General features: G+C 41.6%; 1 protein-coding gene across 2 annotated transcripts in view; it reads left to right on the forward strand.

Moving 5' to 3' along the window:
- Positions 1–827: 827 nt before the first annotated feature.
- NUP93 (nucleoporin 93) overlaps positions 828–18910 on the forward strand; it is a 78585-nt gene continuing 60502 nt past the window's right edge. Inside the window, exons 1-3 of one of the 2 annotated variants that reach the window (XM_072934340.1) lie at positions 828–946; positions 6373–6586; positions 7148–7265. In XM_072934340.1, the coding sequence (XP_072790441.1) occupies positions 6408–6586; positions 7148–7265 (297 nt within the window). In that variant the 5' untranslated portion in view covers positions 828–946; positions 6373–6407. Of the gene's footprint in view, positions 947–6372; positions 6587–7147; positions 7266–18910 lie in introns of those variants that run through there. The other variant, XR_012057738.1, reaches the window with a different exon arrangement.

Below are 18910 nucleotides of genomic sequence, written 5' to 3' on the forward strand. Positions count from 1 at the left end.
CCAGGGCACCCATCCCATCAGGACAACAGTCCCACTAAGACATCTTTCCTACCAGGGCAACCTCCCGGGACAGGCAGGAATGTATCCTGACCCTCTGCATGCACTTGGCAATTAGGAGGAGCAGTTACAGCCGGTTCCAGAGCTGCCTCTGGCCTGCTGGGAACTGCTTTTTACATGGGAAAATTTGGAAATAGAGACTGTATTAATGGGGAAATCTGTTCAGCTTTGAAGGTTTGATGGGTGATGTTTCAGAACAGCAGCTAAATCCAGGCTGTCTCTTACACAAGCAGGCTGTTGCCTTGTGGATACATAAAATTCCCAGTTCCCAGATTTTGCCCAACAAATCCTGTGTCATCAGCAATATCTGTTTTATGGCAATCGTGTATGTGTCCAAGACAGGACCAAACACAGCAAATCCCTATACACCCTCAGGACACCATTATACAGGTGATGGGTGATGGTGTGAGTACTTGCTGGCTGTGAGTTTGTTTGCTGGTGTGTTTGGCCATGGGAGGCAAAATGGGGATGAATTCCTTATCCTCATTTTAGCACCCACGGAATCAGCTTACAGACAGGGTTTGCCAGCAAGAGTCAGCGCTTACTCAGAAGGAAGAGGGGGAATAGAGGTACATTCCCAGGCACGTTATTTCTGTCTATACATCTCTTATTTCGGTGATTTCTGCGCGGCGCGCGCAGCGCGAGGAGGCGGAAGGCAGCCTCGAACCCGCGGCCTCCGAAGGCAGCCGCCCCCCCCATTCGGTCCGCGCCCCCATGAAGTTGTTCTCGCGAGGGAGCGGGAACCGGCACGCTGCGAAGGGCGGCGGATGGACCAATGGGAGCACGGGAAGCCGGGACGCCCGGCGGCTCGGCCAATGGGAGCGCGGGAAGGGGCGAGCGGGCAGCCAATGGGGGCGCGCGGCGCGGGCGCGGCGCGGAGCGCGGTGAGGTGAGGGTGCCGCGCGGGCGGGCCGGGATTCAGCGTCCTCTGCCTCTCTCCCCCGCTTCTTCCCCGCCCGCGGTGCTCGCTGCCCGCTTCCCCCCGCACCGCAGCTCCCGGCGGCTGCCCCCCGCCCATGGCTTCCTCTCTGGCCCGTGCAGGCCGCTGCTGCGGCGGGAGGCTGGCTGGGAGCGCTCCGGGCCTGCTCGTGGGCCGTGCCGGGGCTCCCCGGGGGCCGCTGCCGTCAGTAACCCGCGCTGAGGCAGCGGCGCCGCTGTGGATGCGCGAGGAGGGCTCTGTTCTTCCGAGCGGGCTTTTGTGCGGTTCGGCAGTGCCGAGCCCGGCTGTAGAAGGGGAGTTTAGTGTTTAACCCAAGTGCAGCGTTAGTGCTTCAGGGAGCAGAAGTTGGTTGTCTGGGAAGGTTTCCGGAGAAGGGGTTTGTGTATGTGTGTGGTTTGGTGTCTGTTTCGAGTTCTGTGCGTGGGGGTTGTTCTCTCCCACCCAGTGGGTTTGCAGGTTGGTTCCTAGGAATTCTTAAAGGGTTTGGAAGGGACTTCAAAGCTTATCTAGTTCAATCCCCCCGCTCCCCCCCAAGGGGAGGGACACTTTCTGCTAGACCAGGTTGCTCAAGGCATTATCCAACCCGGCATGATGAACACTGACAGGTGGGACAGTCACAGCCTCCCAGGGTAACGTGTGCCAGTGCCTCACCACCCTCACAGCAAATAATGTCTTCCTAGATTTCCCTTCTTTCAATGTTTATCTATTACTCCTTGTCCATCACTACAGTTCTGACAAAGAGCCCCTCTCTGGTTTTGCTGCAGAACCCCTTCAGATACTGGAAGAATTTATGAACAGTGAGTGGAAGGGCTTGAATTAAAGTCCAGGTGCAAAGAAGGGCTGCTTCTCTTCTCGCAATTTGGTCACGTTGGTCTGGGAACAGTAGTGATGGCATGGAGAGTTAAGATGATAGTGAGAAAGAAACACCAGTTCCTGTATGCTTTAGTGCTATTTCAATTATATTGTATCATAAAAAATATTCTAGTCCTTGGGAAAACTGACAGAAAAAGCTTAACATTGCTTGGAAGAATGCATGTGTTGTCATCTAAATCCATAAAGTTTCTGTGGTACATCTATGACAGAAAATTCAATGTGGGGAAGATTTTGGTTTTCATTTAAGGAGCTCAAAATCCTGAACCAAATGCCCTGTCTAATGAGGATCAGTTTGCCGCCCTGTGCATGTTATTTTCCTGCTGAGTTTGGTGCTTAAAATAAAGACTAAGTGTTTGGAAAAGAGGGAATATGGTAATATAGCAAAACTGCCAGCTGAGTCAGTTATTCAGGGCAATGGGGACTTGAGACCATTATGAGGAATTGGTGGCAGATAAAAGGAAGTGTTGACAAATGTGTGCTAGTGTGTTTTGGTAGAAAACACTTCAAATGCCTACTCTTCAGGTCCACTTTAAATAATGAACAGTGTAGAGAAGCATTGTGTGCCCTTCCTTGTCCTTTCTTACAGTGCAAGTAACCCAGTGTTACTGCTTTTAAAACTTCGAAAAAGATATTTTTTTTTCAACATACCTACTGTAAGGGCTCTCTGGGACCATAAGAAAATTGGACTTTTGCATATCTACCTACAAATGAGGTGAAGAAGAAAATATGCAGGACTGAAAGCCTTTTTATAGGAGGCAGAGGAGCATTAATGGATCAGTGGTAGAAGAAACAATAGTATTGTTTCAAAGGTTGTTGTGTGATCTATTCAGGATTTTCCTGCATCTGCCTTTTGTTGCAGGGGGAAGAGGCTGTTGTACCAGATGGGGTACCAAATATAGCTTGAAGCTTTTAGGTATTTTTAAGGTGGCTTATTGTGATTTTATCTGGGGTTAGTGTAGTTAGGGTATGGAAGCTTTCCCTCTGTTAGGTTTGATAATCATTATTGTGTTTTATAGACAAGAGGATGGTGTGCTGAAAATGTGCAGCAGATACTGGGTTGTACAATTGTCCACCTGCTCTTTGATCATCACCTCAGTGTTTCTTAATCACTTCCTCCGTCTGTAACATGGCGATTATGTTGCTGACTTCTCTGAAATGTCTGGATGTCTGCTTATGCCATGTGCCATGCAGGAGCTGCGTACTATTGCTGCTGCTCAGACAGAATTCTCCAGGCCTGCAGAATGGACCTTTCACTTATTCGTGTTTAGCTTAATAGACAGAAGCTGCTCCATTCTCTGTAGCAGCCCAGGCTTAGAGCCTGTTGAAAAAGCACTTTTCACCTCAGATATTGGCTGTAGGAAGCAGAGCACTGCTGGCTTGGTCTTACTACTTGTGCTCTTGTGGTTTTTTTCTACAAGAAGCTGATCCTGACTGATCAGACTGGGTCTCTTGAGCACTTTGAGGTTGGAGCCTCTTTGAGAAGCCAACACTGCATTTCTTCCTTCTTGTTTCCTGTTTTGAAGAACCTTTCTGCAACTTGTGGAACTCTTGCTTCGTGAGCACTCTGAATGTAGTGAGTGAGGCTTTCCTTCTCCTGTGACATCTTCTTCCTTTCTTTTTCCCAGAGCACTGGAAAAACCTAACTTTTTTTCTGTTTCTCAAAGTTAATTGGTTAGTTGACACAAACCCTGTCAATGTGTGAAGTACAGCAGACACTTAGACGTGCACTGGAGTATTTCAGCTTTTGTATTTCTGAATCAAGTACAGTAAAATGTTAATTGTGGCTGTATTTGGAGTAGAATAGCTAGAGTTTTCTTCCTAAGATAGCGTTGTAGTGCTCTTGAGGAGTTTTTAGTGGGTTTTAGGTAAGAAATAATCAACTATAATCAGTCTGAATAGACTTAAGAAACCTGTCATCTGTTCTGTTTTCTTTGTGGCTTAAACTTAGCGAATTTGTACAATATCTAGTGATTATGTGTGGCTTTAAACGTTGGGGAAATTAAACTGGGGTTTAATGGAATCGTGGTCTAATGCAGCAACTTCTATTGATAAGTCATCAAAGTTGTTTTACAGAAGAGCTTTTTCAGTCCTGGCTTTTTGCCCAAGGTCGATCTGGTTTCACTGAAGTTAATTTAATTTCTGAAGTATTTTCTTTCTGTTAGATGTTGGTTGTTGCTCCTTCCCCAGCCAGACATGAAAATCTGCTGTTGCTGTGGAAGCAGTTTCCATCTTGCACAGCAGCATGAAGAGTCAGACTGCAGACTTTTGAATGCAGTAAATTCTGTCAGGGTGGAGACAAAGTTGTTTGCACTGTTACAAATATATGAATCTTCAGTCTAAATGTTTGAATTCTGTCACTTAGAAAAAGCTGTTTAGTGTTGACTCTCTGCGTTTGAGATGTTGCTTCCAGTGCTTGGTTATGACCACAGGCACTTTAACTTGCTCCAAAATAACCAGTTTGTTCCGTATTTGCTGAATTGGGTTCAGTCTCACAGAGTTGTTGCAATTGTCCTATGCAGGCAAACTTATGTGACAGACCTTAGATGGTATTAACAGGGTGTCTGCAGGTAAAATGTGCAGGTTTGGGTGCAGTTCTGTAGCACTGACTTTTCGTGCTTTTGGTTTCAGCAGTCTGAGAAGTTGGTGCTCCTTACACTCCCAGCTTTTTATCTTGCTAATGAAAAGAGGAAGTGGACCAGATCAGAGCAAATCAAGCTGATGTCTGTGTTGTTCTTGCAGTCACTGCTCCTGGAGGATCTCATCAGTCTTTGAATGTACAGGAGTGTGGCTGTTCTGGTCAGTGTCTGCCAGCAGAGGCTGTTCCTGGCAGGGGTGCATCTGAGTTATTGCAAGTAAACACTGGGAAGTTGTTCTGTACTGCATTGCAGGGCATGAAACTGCTTATTTCCACCCTCCTCCTCCCTGTTCCACTCCATCTCTGTGGCACACTAATCCGTTCAAACAGATCCGGTCTCTGCTATCTCACCTGATTAACAAGTCATTGCAAATACAATCATTCCCTCCCCCAGCTTCCTGAAGTGTGTGGGGAGTGCTCATGAAATTCTCCATTCCTGGATGCTGTTGTTAGGGTTTGTCCTGGCACCCAGGCAGGAGGATTTCTCTCTCAAACTGCTTATGTCTGAATGAATCATCATGCAGTGCTTTTAAATCATTTGTCCAGACAGAGGCAAGTGCTGCTACTGCTGCTCATAGTAGTACTTGGGAGTGGTGGTGAGACTGAAAACGTCAGGAATGTTCAAATTCTACTGTAAAATTGCTTTGGTATGGTTGAGGAGTACAAAAAATACTTGAATTGCAGGCTATTGATGATTTGTAAAAATCCCTGTTTTCTTCTTAGGGTACTTCCTTGAACCAGATAGTCTTCACTGATTTGACTTTTGAGTAAATGATAAACAGTTGGAGTTAATGCTTGAGATCTGGTTTCTCTTATGTCATCCCTGGCCCTCTGGGTTTGGGTGCAAAAGCTATGAGAGAGGGACTGTGCTGAAGATTTCCATCTCTGTAGCACCATTCAGCATCACGGATTTCTGTGATCTGTGGCTTTATAGAGGTGCCTGATGCTTATTGCTTGTAGCTGGTTTACCTGCAAACTGTGATTTGATGTGTGAAATTGAGGTTTTGGGTTTCATATTTTGTTAATGTGGACACCATTGTAGCTACATGTCTTTTTCCATAGTGATCCCAAGCATGTATGCTTTCATCCTTTTTGTAAAAATAACAGGCTTCATTCTGAATTTGAAACTGCATGATGCATTTAATACATCTTCTCTTACAGCCCTTGCTTTGTGCTTTAACTTTTTAAATTATTCTGTCACTGAGTCAATGCAAGGAATTCTTGCATTGGTGAAACTTCCTACAGGCATTGAATTTAGACACAGGTCTTCTAAACTGGAAGAACATGAACTTATTTCTGTTGGCTGGGGGTTAATGACATATGGAGCAACACATTTTAGCAGCTAGCTAGTTAGGGCTGTCTGTGTGCATCTGTAGTTCGACTGTTTTGCTACTAATTTAACTTCATGTTTATGTGTGTTTTCAGCCCACATATATTCCTATGCTTGCACATGTATGCATCTTTTTTCATAGTAGATAAGAATATAGTATCATAGGATGGGAAGGAACCCATAAGGATCACGGAGTCCAGCGCTCCCAGCAATCTATTTATGTGTGTATGCAAGTAGTTTATAGCTAAATTAACACCAAGTTCTTCACAGGGACTTCTCTGCTTTCATCCTCCTTTGTTCTAAGGCAAAATATGAACTATGATATGACATCTGCATCCCACTTCTGACAGGTCCGTAGACTGTAGTCTTGCTTGAAAGCTCTCCGAGACCGCTTGTAAAGATTTCCTTGATGTTTAATGCCTCGGGAGGATAGACAGTATATCCTGTTCTAGAAGACCTGCTCTTGCTGGTCTGCCTGTGACCCCACAAGCATAGAAACTGTTTATAGCTGAGCAAGAATTCCCTTTTTCCCTGAAGGTTTCTGTGTGTCTCAAGCGAAACCTGCAGCAGAGATGGACACGGATGGCTTTGGAGAGCTGCTGCAGCAGGCCGAGCAGCTGGCGGCCGAGACAGAGGGGATCTCGGAGCTCCCGCATGTGGAGCGCAACCTGCAGGAGATCCAGCAGGCCGGGGAGCGCCTGCGCTCCCGCACCCTGACCCGCACCTCCCAGGAGACTGCCGATGTCAAGGCGTGAGTACTGACCCTGGGGCTCTGCACTCAGGGTGGAAGCTGCTTATGGGTTTGGTTTCCAGCGTGGGGGGAGTCCTGCTGGGAGAAACAGAATGACTGCAAAGCTGGTTTTTAGAATGACCAAGCTTTTAGCAAAGCTTGTGTTTTGGTTTTTTTTTCTTCTAACCTTTCTCCTACTTCCAAAAAACAACAGGATAGTTGAAGGGTTTATCTGAGGAGCTACTGTTTTTGATTGTGGACACTAAAGCTGGAAAGTGCAGTACCTTGTTCTGGCTGCTGCTGAAGATGTTTACCAACACAGTGTATGGTTTTTTTCTGTTTGGAAGGACTTGGCAGCTGTGCAGCACTGCAGTGGAACAGCAGAAAGAGTTCAGCAGGGCTGAGGTGTTTACATAGACACGTAGGGCTGTTCAGAGTTTGGTTCTGTGCAGCTTTTGTAACACATCTGGGAGCACTGTCTGTATGTGGCTAGCTGCTGACTTAAATATTGACAATGACTCTGTGTTTAGAGTTCTGTCTGTTCAATACTAATTTCATATTTGTACAATTTATTCCTTATAGATCGGTTCTTCTTGGGTCTAGAGGGCTTGATATATCCCACATTTCTCAGAGACTTGAGAGTCTAAGTGCAGCCACTACATTTGAGCCTCTTGAACCTGTGAAGGACACTGACATCCAGGTAGGGAAATTTCTGACATGTGAATTACACTGCCCTTGCCACTGCTGTTCATGTGTTGTGGTTCAGAGCTGTCCTAAGGCTTCTGTGGAGATTGTCTTGCTCTCTGTTTAATTCATTGGCTAGAGGAAGTGTAGAGGGGAGATGCTGCTTTCAATGCTGAAAGATGTTTGAGTTAGCTATGAGAAGCAGCATTAAGTACCAAGATAACAGAAGTATTTTAAGTTCCAAATTTTGCTGAAGTCAAGAGGAACTACGTACATACTTACTCCCTTTGTGGACCTGTGTTTGTTGGCCTTGCAAGCTGAAATTGTGCAAGGATACTTCTCTCATCGTTTTGAAACCTTTTGTATGTCTGATTGGAAAAACACGTGGAACCACTCTTGAGGCAATTTTGAGGTGTTGGAATAGGGGGCATTTAAGTCAACAATCAAAAGAGGTGAGTATAGGTTTTTTCTTTCACTGTATCACAGATGTCATAACCTTGTCTTGGTAATAGACTGAATTTGCTGTGGTTCAAATGCTTTACCAGGTGATTTATCTTGTAAAGTTTCCTGTAAATTTTCTCTGGGTGACTTAGAATTTATTGTGACCCATCTAGTTTTGCTTTCTGATCATTGCCTGCCCTTGTAGAATATCTTCATGATAAAACTGCAATATTCATTATTCAGTTAAGAACTGGTAGTGGAATTGATGTTGTGGGTTGCATTGAAGGTGACAGTCTGAATTACTGGTTGATCACTTTGAAGCTCATCTTTTCTTTCTGGCAGGTGGCTCACTTATGAGAGTCAGAAGAGTTGTAAGCTCTTCTTTCTTTTTTTTTGCAGAAAAGAAGGGAGGGGAAGGGAGGCATGTGAAATTACCCCATTTTATCTAATGTATGTTTTAGTTTCACTTTTAGTGCCATCCATTTTGGGTGCGAGACCCTTAGTTGAATCTCATGCTAGTGTTAGGAGCCCTGTGGTCTCCTGTCTTCAGGCAGACTTACTTAACCCCAGTTTTCTAAGACCTCTCTTTCACTAAAGATTAGTACTCTCTGGAGACTTTATATATTGCCTGATCATACAGTGAGAGCTCTAAACCACTGGCACTGTTCACTTTCTGTCTTTTCTCATTTTATCCCTTTGCCCCAATTTCTGATGTTGTTGTCTTTCTAATTGGTGATGTTACACTTGGTACATGTCTTTCTTGACCTCATTCTGTCTAGATTTTTTCCAACAACTCTTGCCTCTTTTTCGTTTTTCCTTCTTGGTTTGGATTTTTTTTTTTTTTAGGTTTACTACTGCTGTTAATTCTTTGTTTTCTACAGTTTTTCCTTTCTGTTTTAAGAAGAATCTTACTGTAGATTCTCAAGCCCAGAAGCGGTAGCGTGCTTGATTCTTTGGAGCTGAGATCTGTGAGAAAATTTATATGATTGCATAATAATCATATTTTATATTATTGCTGGTTACCTAACTAAAATATGATTTTATTCTTTCTTAATTATACCAGACCTCAAGGCCTTATTTGAAATGGTGTTTCTGGTAGTGATCTTCGTATGTTTTCTTATATCTAGTACCTTTTTTTTTAGTCGCCCTTGTCAATATTTAATGTATCCTCCTGTTCAGGAAAAGCTCCAAATTTAACATAAAATCAGTGGTTAATTGCAAATCATTGTGTTTAGATGGCCAGATCAGCCAATGCAATTCAGTCCTTTCTTCAGGAAAACAGCTAAAAAGTACAAATGAGAAACAGGATTAAAATCAATGATTTAAATCGAAGTTCCATCTTTGCTGTGTTGAATCATGATTAACACTAGTGATTTAATCACTGATCACTTCAACAACTCATCTCTGAGGCCTAATACTTGTGTGCTTTGAATCTTACATTTTTTATGCAGGCCATGTGCTGAAAACATTCATAGTCAATTAGCTAAAAGTGATTTGCAGGGGGAAGGATGGCAAGGGTCTCCACTTCAGATCATCTTGGAGGCACATTAGCCAAGTGTCAGTTTTAAATGATTTGTCCCTGCTTGTTTTTGCAGTTAATGGGTGCAGGGATTTATGTCTTGCAGAACATCATTCTCTGCTCTGAGGATATTTGCAGTCACATCTCAACCTGGTGTCAACTGTGGTCTGTACCTGACAGTTACCTGCTTTGAATGTGGACAAGTCTCTGTACCTATCTGTAGGTTCTGGTATGCAGCCATCAATTCTTTTAGAATAGTTTTTGTTAGTTATTTAAGAGGACCTTTGTGTTACACACTGCTGACAGTCCTCTAATTACATCTGTTAATCAAGAAGGTCTTGAAATTTTTTGATGCTTGAGATAACAATGTGCTACTTTTTCTTATACCTCCTGATGATTGTTGGGATTTATTTATCTTGTTCCTAGATAGTTTCTTAAGCCTTCTTCAGATGTGTTGTGTTTGTTTTGGGACAGATGAAGCTATCTCTGCACTGTGTAGAATCCTTGCTCTATAAGCTGTTCCCATTGTATCTGGTAGGTAGTGTGCAGAGTGATATATGGGAGGGGTCTGCTTTATTTCTTTACAGGACTTTACTGTTCCTCTGCTGTTACTCGGTATTTACACAGGTATACTGGTAAACTTTAATTCTGTGGATTGGAAAGGCCTCTTCTCTTCTGCATCAAGCCCTCAGCCTGTGCCTTCTGGCATTATCATTACTCTTTTTAACCAGCAAAAACTTCTTCACATATTCGTAATGAACTGGGTCCACACTTTATCATCAACTGTCCTTTCTCAGACCTGTCTTTTCCTGATGCTCGACACAGACTCACAGCCCTGTGTAGTTTGCAGCAAGTTTATTTAGCCTGAAATCCCATCTGAAAATTAATTGTCATTTGTAGATTCCTTAGCACTTCAATTATTCTTGTTGGTGTGGTTCCTCGTATCTGTCCCTTAATCTTCAGTTTGAGCACATATCAATTAATAAATACTTTGCAGCATCATTTGCCAAAGAGATTTTTTGGGGGTAAACACCCGAGACTGCAGGTCTGTGCCCTCTTCCTCTGAAGAGGTGGTGGGGCTGCATTGGTGCAGCCTCTGTGCACCACTGCACAGGAGAAGGTGGTGGATATGGGCGCTTGTGCCAGAGGCACAGACCTAATGCATAGCCGTTGTTGACTGTTGCAGTTGTGTGAAGGCTACAAATATAATTAAATCTTTATTGTATGAATTTTAGGGTTCTGCTGACTTCCAAATTCTAACCAAGCTCTTACAGCATGAAAATACTCTTTAGACTTTCTGCCATGTGTTCCTACGTCACTCCTTTGCATCTAGAAATTTCTCTGGCAGTTTGCTTGAGCTTTCCCTGCATTCTTACTTCAAGCATTTATTTATTGTCTCTGTTCCTTCTCCTATTGCAGTCTGTTCTAGCAGCCTGTGGGAGGCCAGCACAGAGAATCTAATCTCTCAGATGATGGCAGTCAGCGCTGCAGAAGGAGAATGCTAGGAAATACCCTATTTCTTACGTAGAGAGTAAAACAGCAAGAAAAATCAGAGAGGAGCATCCTAGGGCATGAAGTCCCAGGATGTTGGTGCAAGACATTCAAAAATGTTAAGAGAATCTAGGAATTCACCTTAATAGAAGTCTCAGCCTGGTTTAACAAGCAGGAGGGACTTTCTGTACAGAACCTCTTTAAATGCTCCTCTATATTGCTGACTAAAAAGTGCACCAAATTGCAGTTCAATTAATTATCTGAATTATTTATCAGTTGTAAAATGTAGATTGCTTGCACATAAAAGGGTTGTGAGTCCAGGAAATGTCTCCCACTAGAGCAGTAGGCCGGGAAGATTATGCAAAAGATTCTAGGCTTGCCATTAAATTATAAGAATTTGTATTTTTCCTCTCTCATTTCAAAGTTTATGTTATTAAATTGCATGCAGAACAACAAGCACTTCTTGCAGTAAATCCATTTTACAATAATTCTTATGTCAGGAGTTTAAAGATCGAGATTTTTCTATATTGTCAAAATGCCCTATTTTGACAAAATCTTTTCAAATCTGAATGTATTAGTAAAGTGCTTCTTGATCTGATATTTACCATGTATTTATGTGCTTGAATCTTTTTGTTTGTTTCTTTTTGGATTTTAAAAATACAAGGTAAGGCTTGATCATGCAAATCTGTATCCCAAAGATGGGGTATGGAAATATAAACATAACCTTGTCATTGTGTTCAGAAAAGGTATTTCTTCACTCTTCCAAAGATGCAAACTATGTCCCCTTCTAGTGAGCACTGTCATAGCAGTTTCTCTCTCAGGTTGCAGTAAAGGCAGCCAGAGGAGGAATTATTCCAAGACTGTGGGTAGGCTGTGCTATTGTAATGTGTGAGGTGGGACCTGGCCCCTGCACTTGTGCTGTTTGCTGTATGTGTGGAGGTCAGAGAGCGATTCAGTGCTGCTCTTTCAGACTGATTTTTGGGATACCAGGTAGGAGTTAGTTGTTAGATCAAAGCCTGATTTCTTCCTGCTAAGATGATTTGACTGTTATGCTTTACTGTGGGCTTTGTATTTTGAACATGTCACTGGGCTTGATACTAGATTTCATGCCCTCTATGCTTATTTTGAAAAATAAAACCCTAGAGTCATGGTGTTAATTTAAAGAAAAATGGTTTTGCTCTCATTTTTCTGGCTCAATCCAGCTCTGTGCAGATTTGTGAAATGAATGTTAGAAGGAGACACAAGCCCTCCTTGCACGCATTGCTTATCTGCTTAGAAAGTTTGAGGTGAAGGCCTAGCTCCATTACACTGAAGGAATATTTTGTTGAATTATCTCATTTGTGCAAGTTTCACCTTGGCCTTCTGGCCTAGGCAGAATTGAAATGAAAGTTTGCATGCTAGGGTTTGGTTTTGATTTCTGGGTGTGGATATTCAGAGTATTGACTGAGTAGCTCTCTGGAGGCCCAGATACAGAAATAAGAGCTTTTATCTAAATGAGGGCAGAGGGTTAAACTGAAATCTCTCCAAGTGGCACGAGAGACACACTGAAATTAAGTATCTGGGATATTTTGAAGCTTTTCAAAGTACTGTAAATAGGTTTTGTATCAAAGGTAGCTTTAACTTCTACTTTAGTGTTGCTAGAATCTGGGTCCCAGGATGCTCTCCCCAGCCCTGTGTGTTCTGTTTGTGTGTATGTATGTGTATGATTTGTAATTTAAAAATTCTTATTCTGACGTCAGGTACTGCAAGGGTGCATTATTCAACAATTGAGCTCTAATTGCTACATTATGTTACCATTTGTGATATACTTTGTGGTATCTGCTAGAATAATACCAAAGCTGTGGTAATCTACTAGAGTGTAACTAAAATCAGAGTTTATAAATGGAAATGCTGACACAACCTTAAAGGGCCAGCCTCAAGTGCTGTTCACCATCCATTGTTTGCATTAGCTTAGCTTGAAAATGCATTTTGCCTTTTGCAGATTTTATCCTTTCTCATTTGCCAAACATTGATTTCTCCCCCCACCCCCAAGTCCTTCAGTTCTAATGGAGCTTGAAATTAAGGTGGCTTTATTTTTCTGTCGCTTCCTTGTTCACCCTAATCAATGATGCCAGCACAGCTGTGTGGACCTTTTAACCATTGCAGAGCCATGGTGGTGACAGCAAGAGGGCAACCTTTGACCTTGGTTTTTTTAGGGCTGATCATTAGCTGTTGATTTCTTTGCATTGCTTGCAATCCAAATGAAAAATACTATTTCTGGTCATAGTTGGGAATTCTTCAAAAACCGTAGAAATGTTTGGCTCCCATAATACCTCGTCTTCAAAGGTTCTTAGAAGTCATTTTTTAGTCTCCCTTTACTAGTGCATGCTAGTATCAAATCCTGCTGTCTCCTTTGTGTAGGTTGTCTCACTGATTGCATTCAGGATTTTAGCCTTAATGTACACATTTAGGTGTGTAAATCAAGAATATAAATATCCTGGTAATTAATTAAATGTGGCCAGAGGCAGTTTGCACACAATTGAAGAAAGCAGTGGTGGGGAATGAATGAGTATTTTGACATGCAGCAAATGGAGCTAAGGGATGTGGACCTTGGAAATATAAATTACAGAAACTTCCTCAGCTCATCTCTGCTGTGTTTGATGTCTCCTTCTTCTAAGTAACATGTAACAATTTTACACGAACTGCAGGCTGCCTGTGCTCTCTCCTGGCTGACATGGGCCTTGGGCAGCTCACAGCCCTGGCAAAGCAGCCAGGGCATCAGTGGCTGCCACCTCCCTGACACTGACAGTGTCCCAGGGCCCCTCTGAATGAACGGGCTGGCCCAGAGCCTCCCAAGGCCTGTGCTGATTAAAGGATGCCCTGGGAAGTACCAAGCTGTGTGTAGGTTGGGATGTGACCAGGATTTAAGAGTGCAGGCTTCTCTATTTCATAGCCAACTTGGGATTTTGGGGTCTGTTTTGGTTTTAAGTTAAAAGGAATAAAACTCAACGAAAACAAAACACCCCCTTCTTTATGGCATTAGGTAGGTGAGTGAATAACACTATAGGAAAAAAAAAAAGGATGAAAAGGGAAAATAAAAGCCGAAAACATTGGGAATGTTTTTTTTTTTGCTTGTCACTATTCCCCTCATTATTGTAATTTACATCTAAGCAGCAATTTTCTCTAGTTTTCATTAGTGCTTTAGTGGCATGGTTTAGTGCAGTTTTAAATGATTCTGACCTTATTAACCTTAAAAACAAATATGCACACCCCCAAAAAACCCAGACAGTGAAGACTTTAATGTAGACTACTCAGGTGTTTCATTAATTGGCCAAATTGCAGTCATTCAGTAAATATTCTGATAGTGAATTATTTTAAATTTTGTTTATTTGCTTGGTTACATGCTAATTGGAGTAATTATGTGGTGATATTCCAGTTCATCATGGTTCTGATCATGGATTCCTAACCTTAAGGGGTTGGGAACAGGGAGATAAGATACATGATCTACCTTTCTCTTTCATCATGGGTAAACAAGATGGGAGGAAAGATATTTCAGAACTTTATGCTAATGCAAGGTCATGAGATGGAAAAATTGGGAACTCTGCTTCTAGTAGGTGTATTTATCCATCTATTTAAATTCTGCTATGTCCTGGCACATTTCACATTTCCTGTCTGCTTAATCCAGATATGTTCTTTGCATCTCAAATTGGGACAACTGTAAACTTTTAATAAATGTTTTTGTAACAAATACTTCAAACGTCTTTAAACATACCAGATTTTGAGTCATAACACTTGACTTCATTCCCCCTCCCCTGTTTTTCTTCTTTTGCCATGTAACTCTGCCCTTCTTTGAGAATGGTTCCAGTTTCTAATTGAATGTTAACTTGTATTCCTGTGAAGGAACAAATACAGTATATAAAGACAGTTTGGACATCACATATACAAAATGCAACCTCTCCTGTGCTGAGGTGTAGATGTCTCCACTTCTCTTGGTAGCAGTGCTGGATCCTTTCATAGCTGGAACTCAGGAGCAAACCTGGGTGCCTGAATCTGAGCCAGAATTTCCCCAACACCCTGCTTGTAGCAATGTTACTATTGCAAGAAATACTGTGGGGTCATTAATGACTTCCAGGATCTGTGTTGCATCTGACCAGGAGGATGTCATTTCTGGCAACAACCTCTTAGTGTCATGCTGTCCCATTAATTTAGTGCTTGCTGAAAGCTTGTATTGGCTACTGACCTAGGCTGTGTGTACTCAGCATGTGCAAATGAACTGTTGGAATTGGTGTTTTCATGGCGCAGGAAAAATTTACTACAATGGTTTCACCTCTGCATTTATACAGATTGGTGGGAAGAAACAATGCTAAGATGCAAGCAGGCAATTTCCCCCCTTCACATATCATGTGATAGAGCACTCACTTGGATTAAAGAAATGGTTTTATTTATTTGAGACTCAAATGTAGCTTTTGCAAAGCATAACTCCTGTTTTGTTTTGTAGCATTTTTTAAGCCATTGCAAATAATGCATAGACCTGATAGGAGAGGATTTGGAGTTTTCCCGTACTTTATTATAGCTCTGAAATTAAAAATTTGCAGGGCTGTGCTGGAATTTCAAAGTGGAACTGATTATACACAGAAGTGAACCCAGTTCATCTCTGTTGCATTTAAGGAAAAAAAAAAAGTTGTCAAAAATTAACAAGCAGATAAGTGAGATTTCTAATACATGAACAGCATATATACTTTTGTATAGTAGCAGTATAAGACCATAATTTGGAGGAGGGGTGATTATTTTTTACATATTTATTTTTAAAGTAATCCAGTGTTCTCAGTGGACCTTGGTATGACCTTCTAGTGCCTCTGTGGAAATTGGAAATTGAAGCTCTTGGCTTTGGGAAGCCCTGCTCACAGCCATACAGGGATGTTGTTGAGGGGACTTCTCACTGATGGCAGAAGCTTTCAGTCCCAGTGTTGCAGTGGGTTAGTGGAGTTAAGCTATAGGTGTGGGGTTGAAAAACTAACATGTACTTATTTAAAACAATATGGCTTTTTAACACTTCTGAAAAGAGGAGAAAGAAACTGAAGTTTCCCAAGTGCAGTAGGAAAAAAAAGAATTTTGATCTTCAGCAAACTTGTCTGAAATGAGACAAGAGAGGCTTGGAGCTGACCTGTAAGAGAGATGAAATTGTTACCTTTCTCCTGAGCTATTGTTTCTGTGGGTTTTTTTGCTAGTCTTTATTACATGAGCATTATCTTGACCATTTTTCTCAACTAATCCCTCATGGTGCTGTGAGCAAATCACTCTTCCACAGGGGAAATCTGTAATGTGAGTAGGCCAGACCCTCTTGTTGAACTCCTGTGGTCACAAACAGCATAAAACACTGGACACTCAGTTTCCAGTGAGGCAGTTCATCAAATTTATTAGGAAAAGCAGCAGCTGCTGCAGCTCTCAACTCCCTCCCCTCCTCTCAAGCTCCCCTCATTTACTCAAGCCTCTTGAAAGTGTTACTGGACTGATGAATTCCACCGGGATTTATTACTGAACCATTTGAGTAATTTGGCAGTCTGGGAAAGGCCACAGGTATGTTGTTGTGCATGCCTTCCTCTCCCCTGTCATAATTAGTCAGTTTGACTCCACATCCAAAATCTTAATCCTAGGCATTATCAAGCTTTAGTTTAAAACAGTCACCAGCTAAGAAGTGTGACAACTGTTTATCAGTGACTGGGCATCAAACTCTGGATGTACTTAAGCTTCCCCATACAAAACAGCAATCTGAAAATTTGGCAGTTTGTGGAAGAAATGTTTGGGTTATGTGCAGGGATGTTTTTTAACTCTTCTTTTTAAAGTCAAAATGAAATTCCTGCAAAGATATGTTCCTGAAAAAAGTTGTAGCCTTTTCAGGTAGAACTAAGGATAGTTCTGCATTTGTTTAGCTTATTTAGACTTTTGGCAAAATTTCTGTTCTCAGTGTCTCCTGTTTTCTTTCCTATCCTTTATTTATCATCTTTCTTCCACTCTCTTTTTTTTTTCTTCTTACTCTAGTTGTGTTCATTCTCTTTGCTTTTCGGCTCTGAATTAATGTATTACCTCCTCCCAGCACTTTACTCAAGTCTCTGCTTTGACACTATTTTGGGTGCGAACGAATTATTTGTTTACTTTGAGCTAAAATATTAAGCTGCTCAAACAAAAAGCAGTTACTGCTAGATGTCTCATTGGTTTTTCATGCATGTGGAAATGACTGAAAGAAGCCCAGGGAGATGAGCTGGAAGTTTTCTATACAATTCCATTATTTGTATCTCAGTAAGCATGCAAGATGCGTGGTACTCCACAGAAGCACCAAAATGCTTATGCAGCATTATAAGCCACAGCTAACAGAGCATCCTTTAAATTAATTGGAACAGCATGCTTGATTGTTGCTTGGTAAAAATGGCTTGAGAAGGTTGGAGAGATTTAGTTTTAAAATAACTTAATAGAGGAATGAAATATCATGTTGCTAGGTGGTGTAACTGCAGTGGAAGTCTCTGTGGACTATACTTTTTGAGCATCAATATCTGGATTTTGTGTTATCTTCAGTGTCTACTGTGGGATGGAGGGGGAAGAGGGAGAGAGGTTTTGTCATGTGTGCTGTTTTCGGGGGAGCAAAGGAAGGGTTTGCCAGTGTCACACAAGTGCTGTTCCAAGGCTGATGAATGAGGAAAGGCAGTGGTAAACATCTCAGTGCTTAGTTTCCGTTTTGGCAGCTTTATTAAACCTTTTTGAATCTTTCATTTGGCTATCCTAGGCTTGATTCGGGGATTTAGGATTAGCTGATAGTAAAGTTATTGTTGATTTCTTAGGCTGCATTTGGGACACATCTGTTTGGTTGCCTTTACATGCTTATGTTCAGTATCAGATAACTCAGAGGAAAAATACTATCATAATATCACGGGGAGATCAACTTGCTTTTTTAGGCTTCACCTTGTTCCTTAGTAGTCTCTAACTGGTTATCTTGAAGCACAAGAAATAATATTTCTTTCCACAATTTCAGTGTTAAACTCAGCTCTAGGTACTGTCAATATCAATATACATACTGAGTCAGTTCTTAATCTCATTATGGTTTTGGCATTGCCATCTTCCTGTGGCAGTAAACTCCACAATCCAATTACAGATTATGTTAAAATTTATTTCCTTTATTGGTTTTGAGCTTGGCATCATTTACACAGACATTGTTTCCTTTTGTTCAGACCTATACCAAGTGGATTTCAAGATCTGCCCTCTTTCTAGAACTTTCTACTTCACTTAAAGTGCCAGCTCTTGGTTCCTTTTTTTAATGTTACTCATCCCAAAAGTGTTCCCAGACCATGTCACATGCTTCTGACAATTCCCTGAGTGTGTCCTGCAGTTTCCCTTTTGAGGGTGTCTGTCCAGTTTACACAGTGTTGTTGATAACACCAATTTGTTTAGTTTTTCTGATAATGATGTTTGGTGTAGCCAAACTCAGTGTGAAGGGCAGAAGTAGTAACCTGTGAGGGATTTGCTTTTAATCTCGGATAAATGGGAGTGCATAGGTGGGAATGATGTACAGTATCATGACAAATCCTTATCTCTAAACACAAGTCAGTAGGATTCTTTGGGCCAGATTCTAATGGATGAGAAAAGAAATTTCTGAAGAGAATGGGGGAAGAAATGCAGAAGGAAAAAAAATTAAAATATGTTTCAAATAGATGATAAAACCTGTGTGTTATCTCCAGATCTTCTGAGCAGTAATTGCTTTTGCCTGCTATGGTTACCATACAGTAACTCTGAAACATTCATTATTTCTATCCTGCCCCAAGGCTTGTAGCAGAAAATGGCATATTTAAATCCTTTTACTCTGTCTTTTAAGTAGATACAAAATCCTGAAGGTTTTAATGAATGTGAAATAAGTGCTAATGCCGTACTGAAAAAACTCACCATTGTTTTGACTAAATGGGACTGTGACCATCTTTAAGTTGAAGTGAAAGCTGAATGCTGGAAGCTAGATGCAGAGATCTCACTGCTGAATGACACCTTTGAACTCTGCTGTGGTTTGTTTTCACTTGTTTCTCCTAGATCTAACCCTGCTATATTTCTTGTAGTCCCCCTTTATCTTGATTTAATTTTTCCAAGCTTAAAAATGGCTTATCCAGAAATTTTGCAGTTCATTGCTAATGGTAAGAATGTTGATTACTCAATAGATACAGTGAATCAATATCACTTCTCTTATTTTTGTTTTG

Source organism: Taeniopygia guttata, chromosome 11 (genome assembly GCF_048771995.1).
Source record: "Taeniopygia guttata chromosome 11, bTaeGut7.mat, whole genome shotgun sequence".
In the NCBI taxonomy this organism is placed as follows: Eukaryota; Metazoa; Chordata; class Aves; order Passeriformes; family Estrildidae; genus Taeniopygia; species Taeniopygia guttata.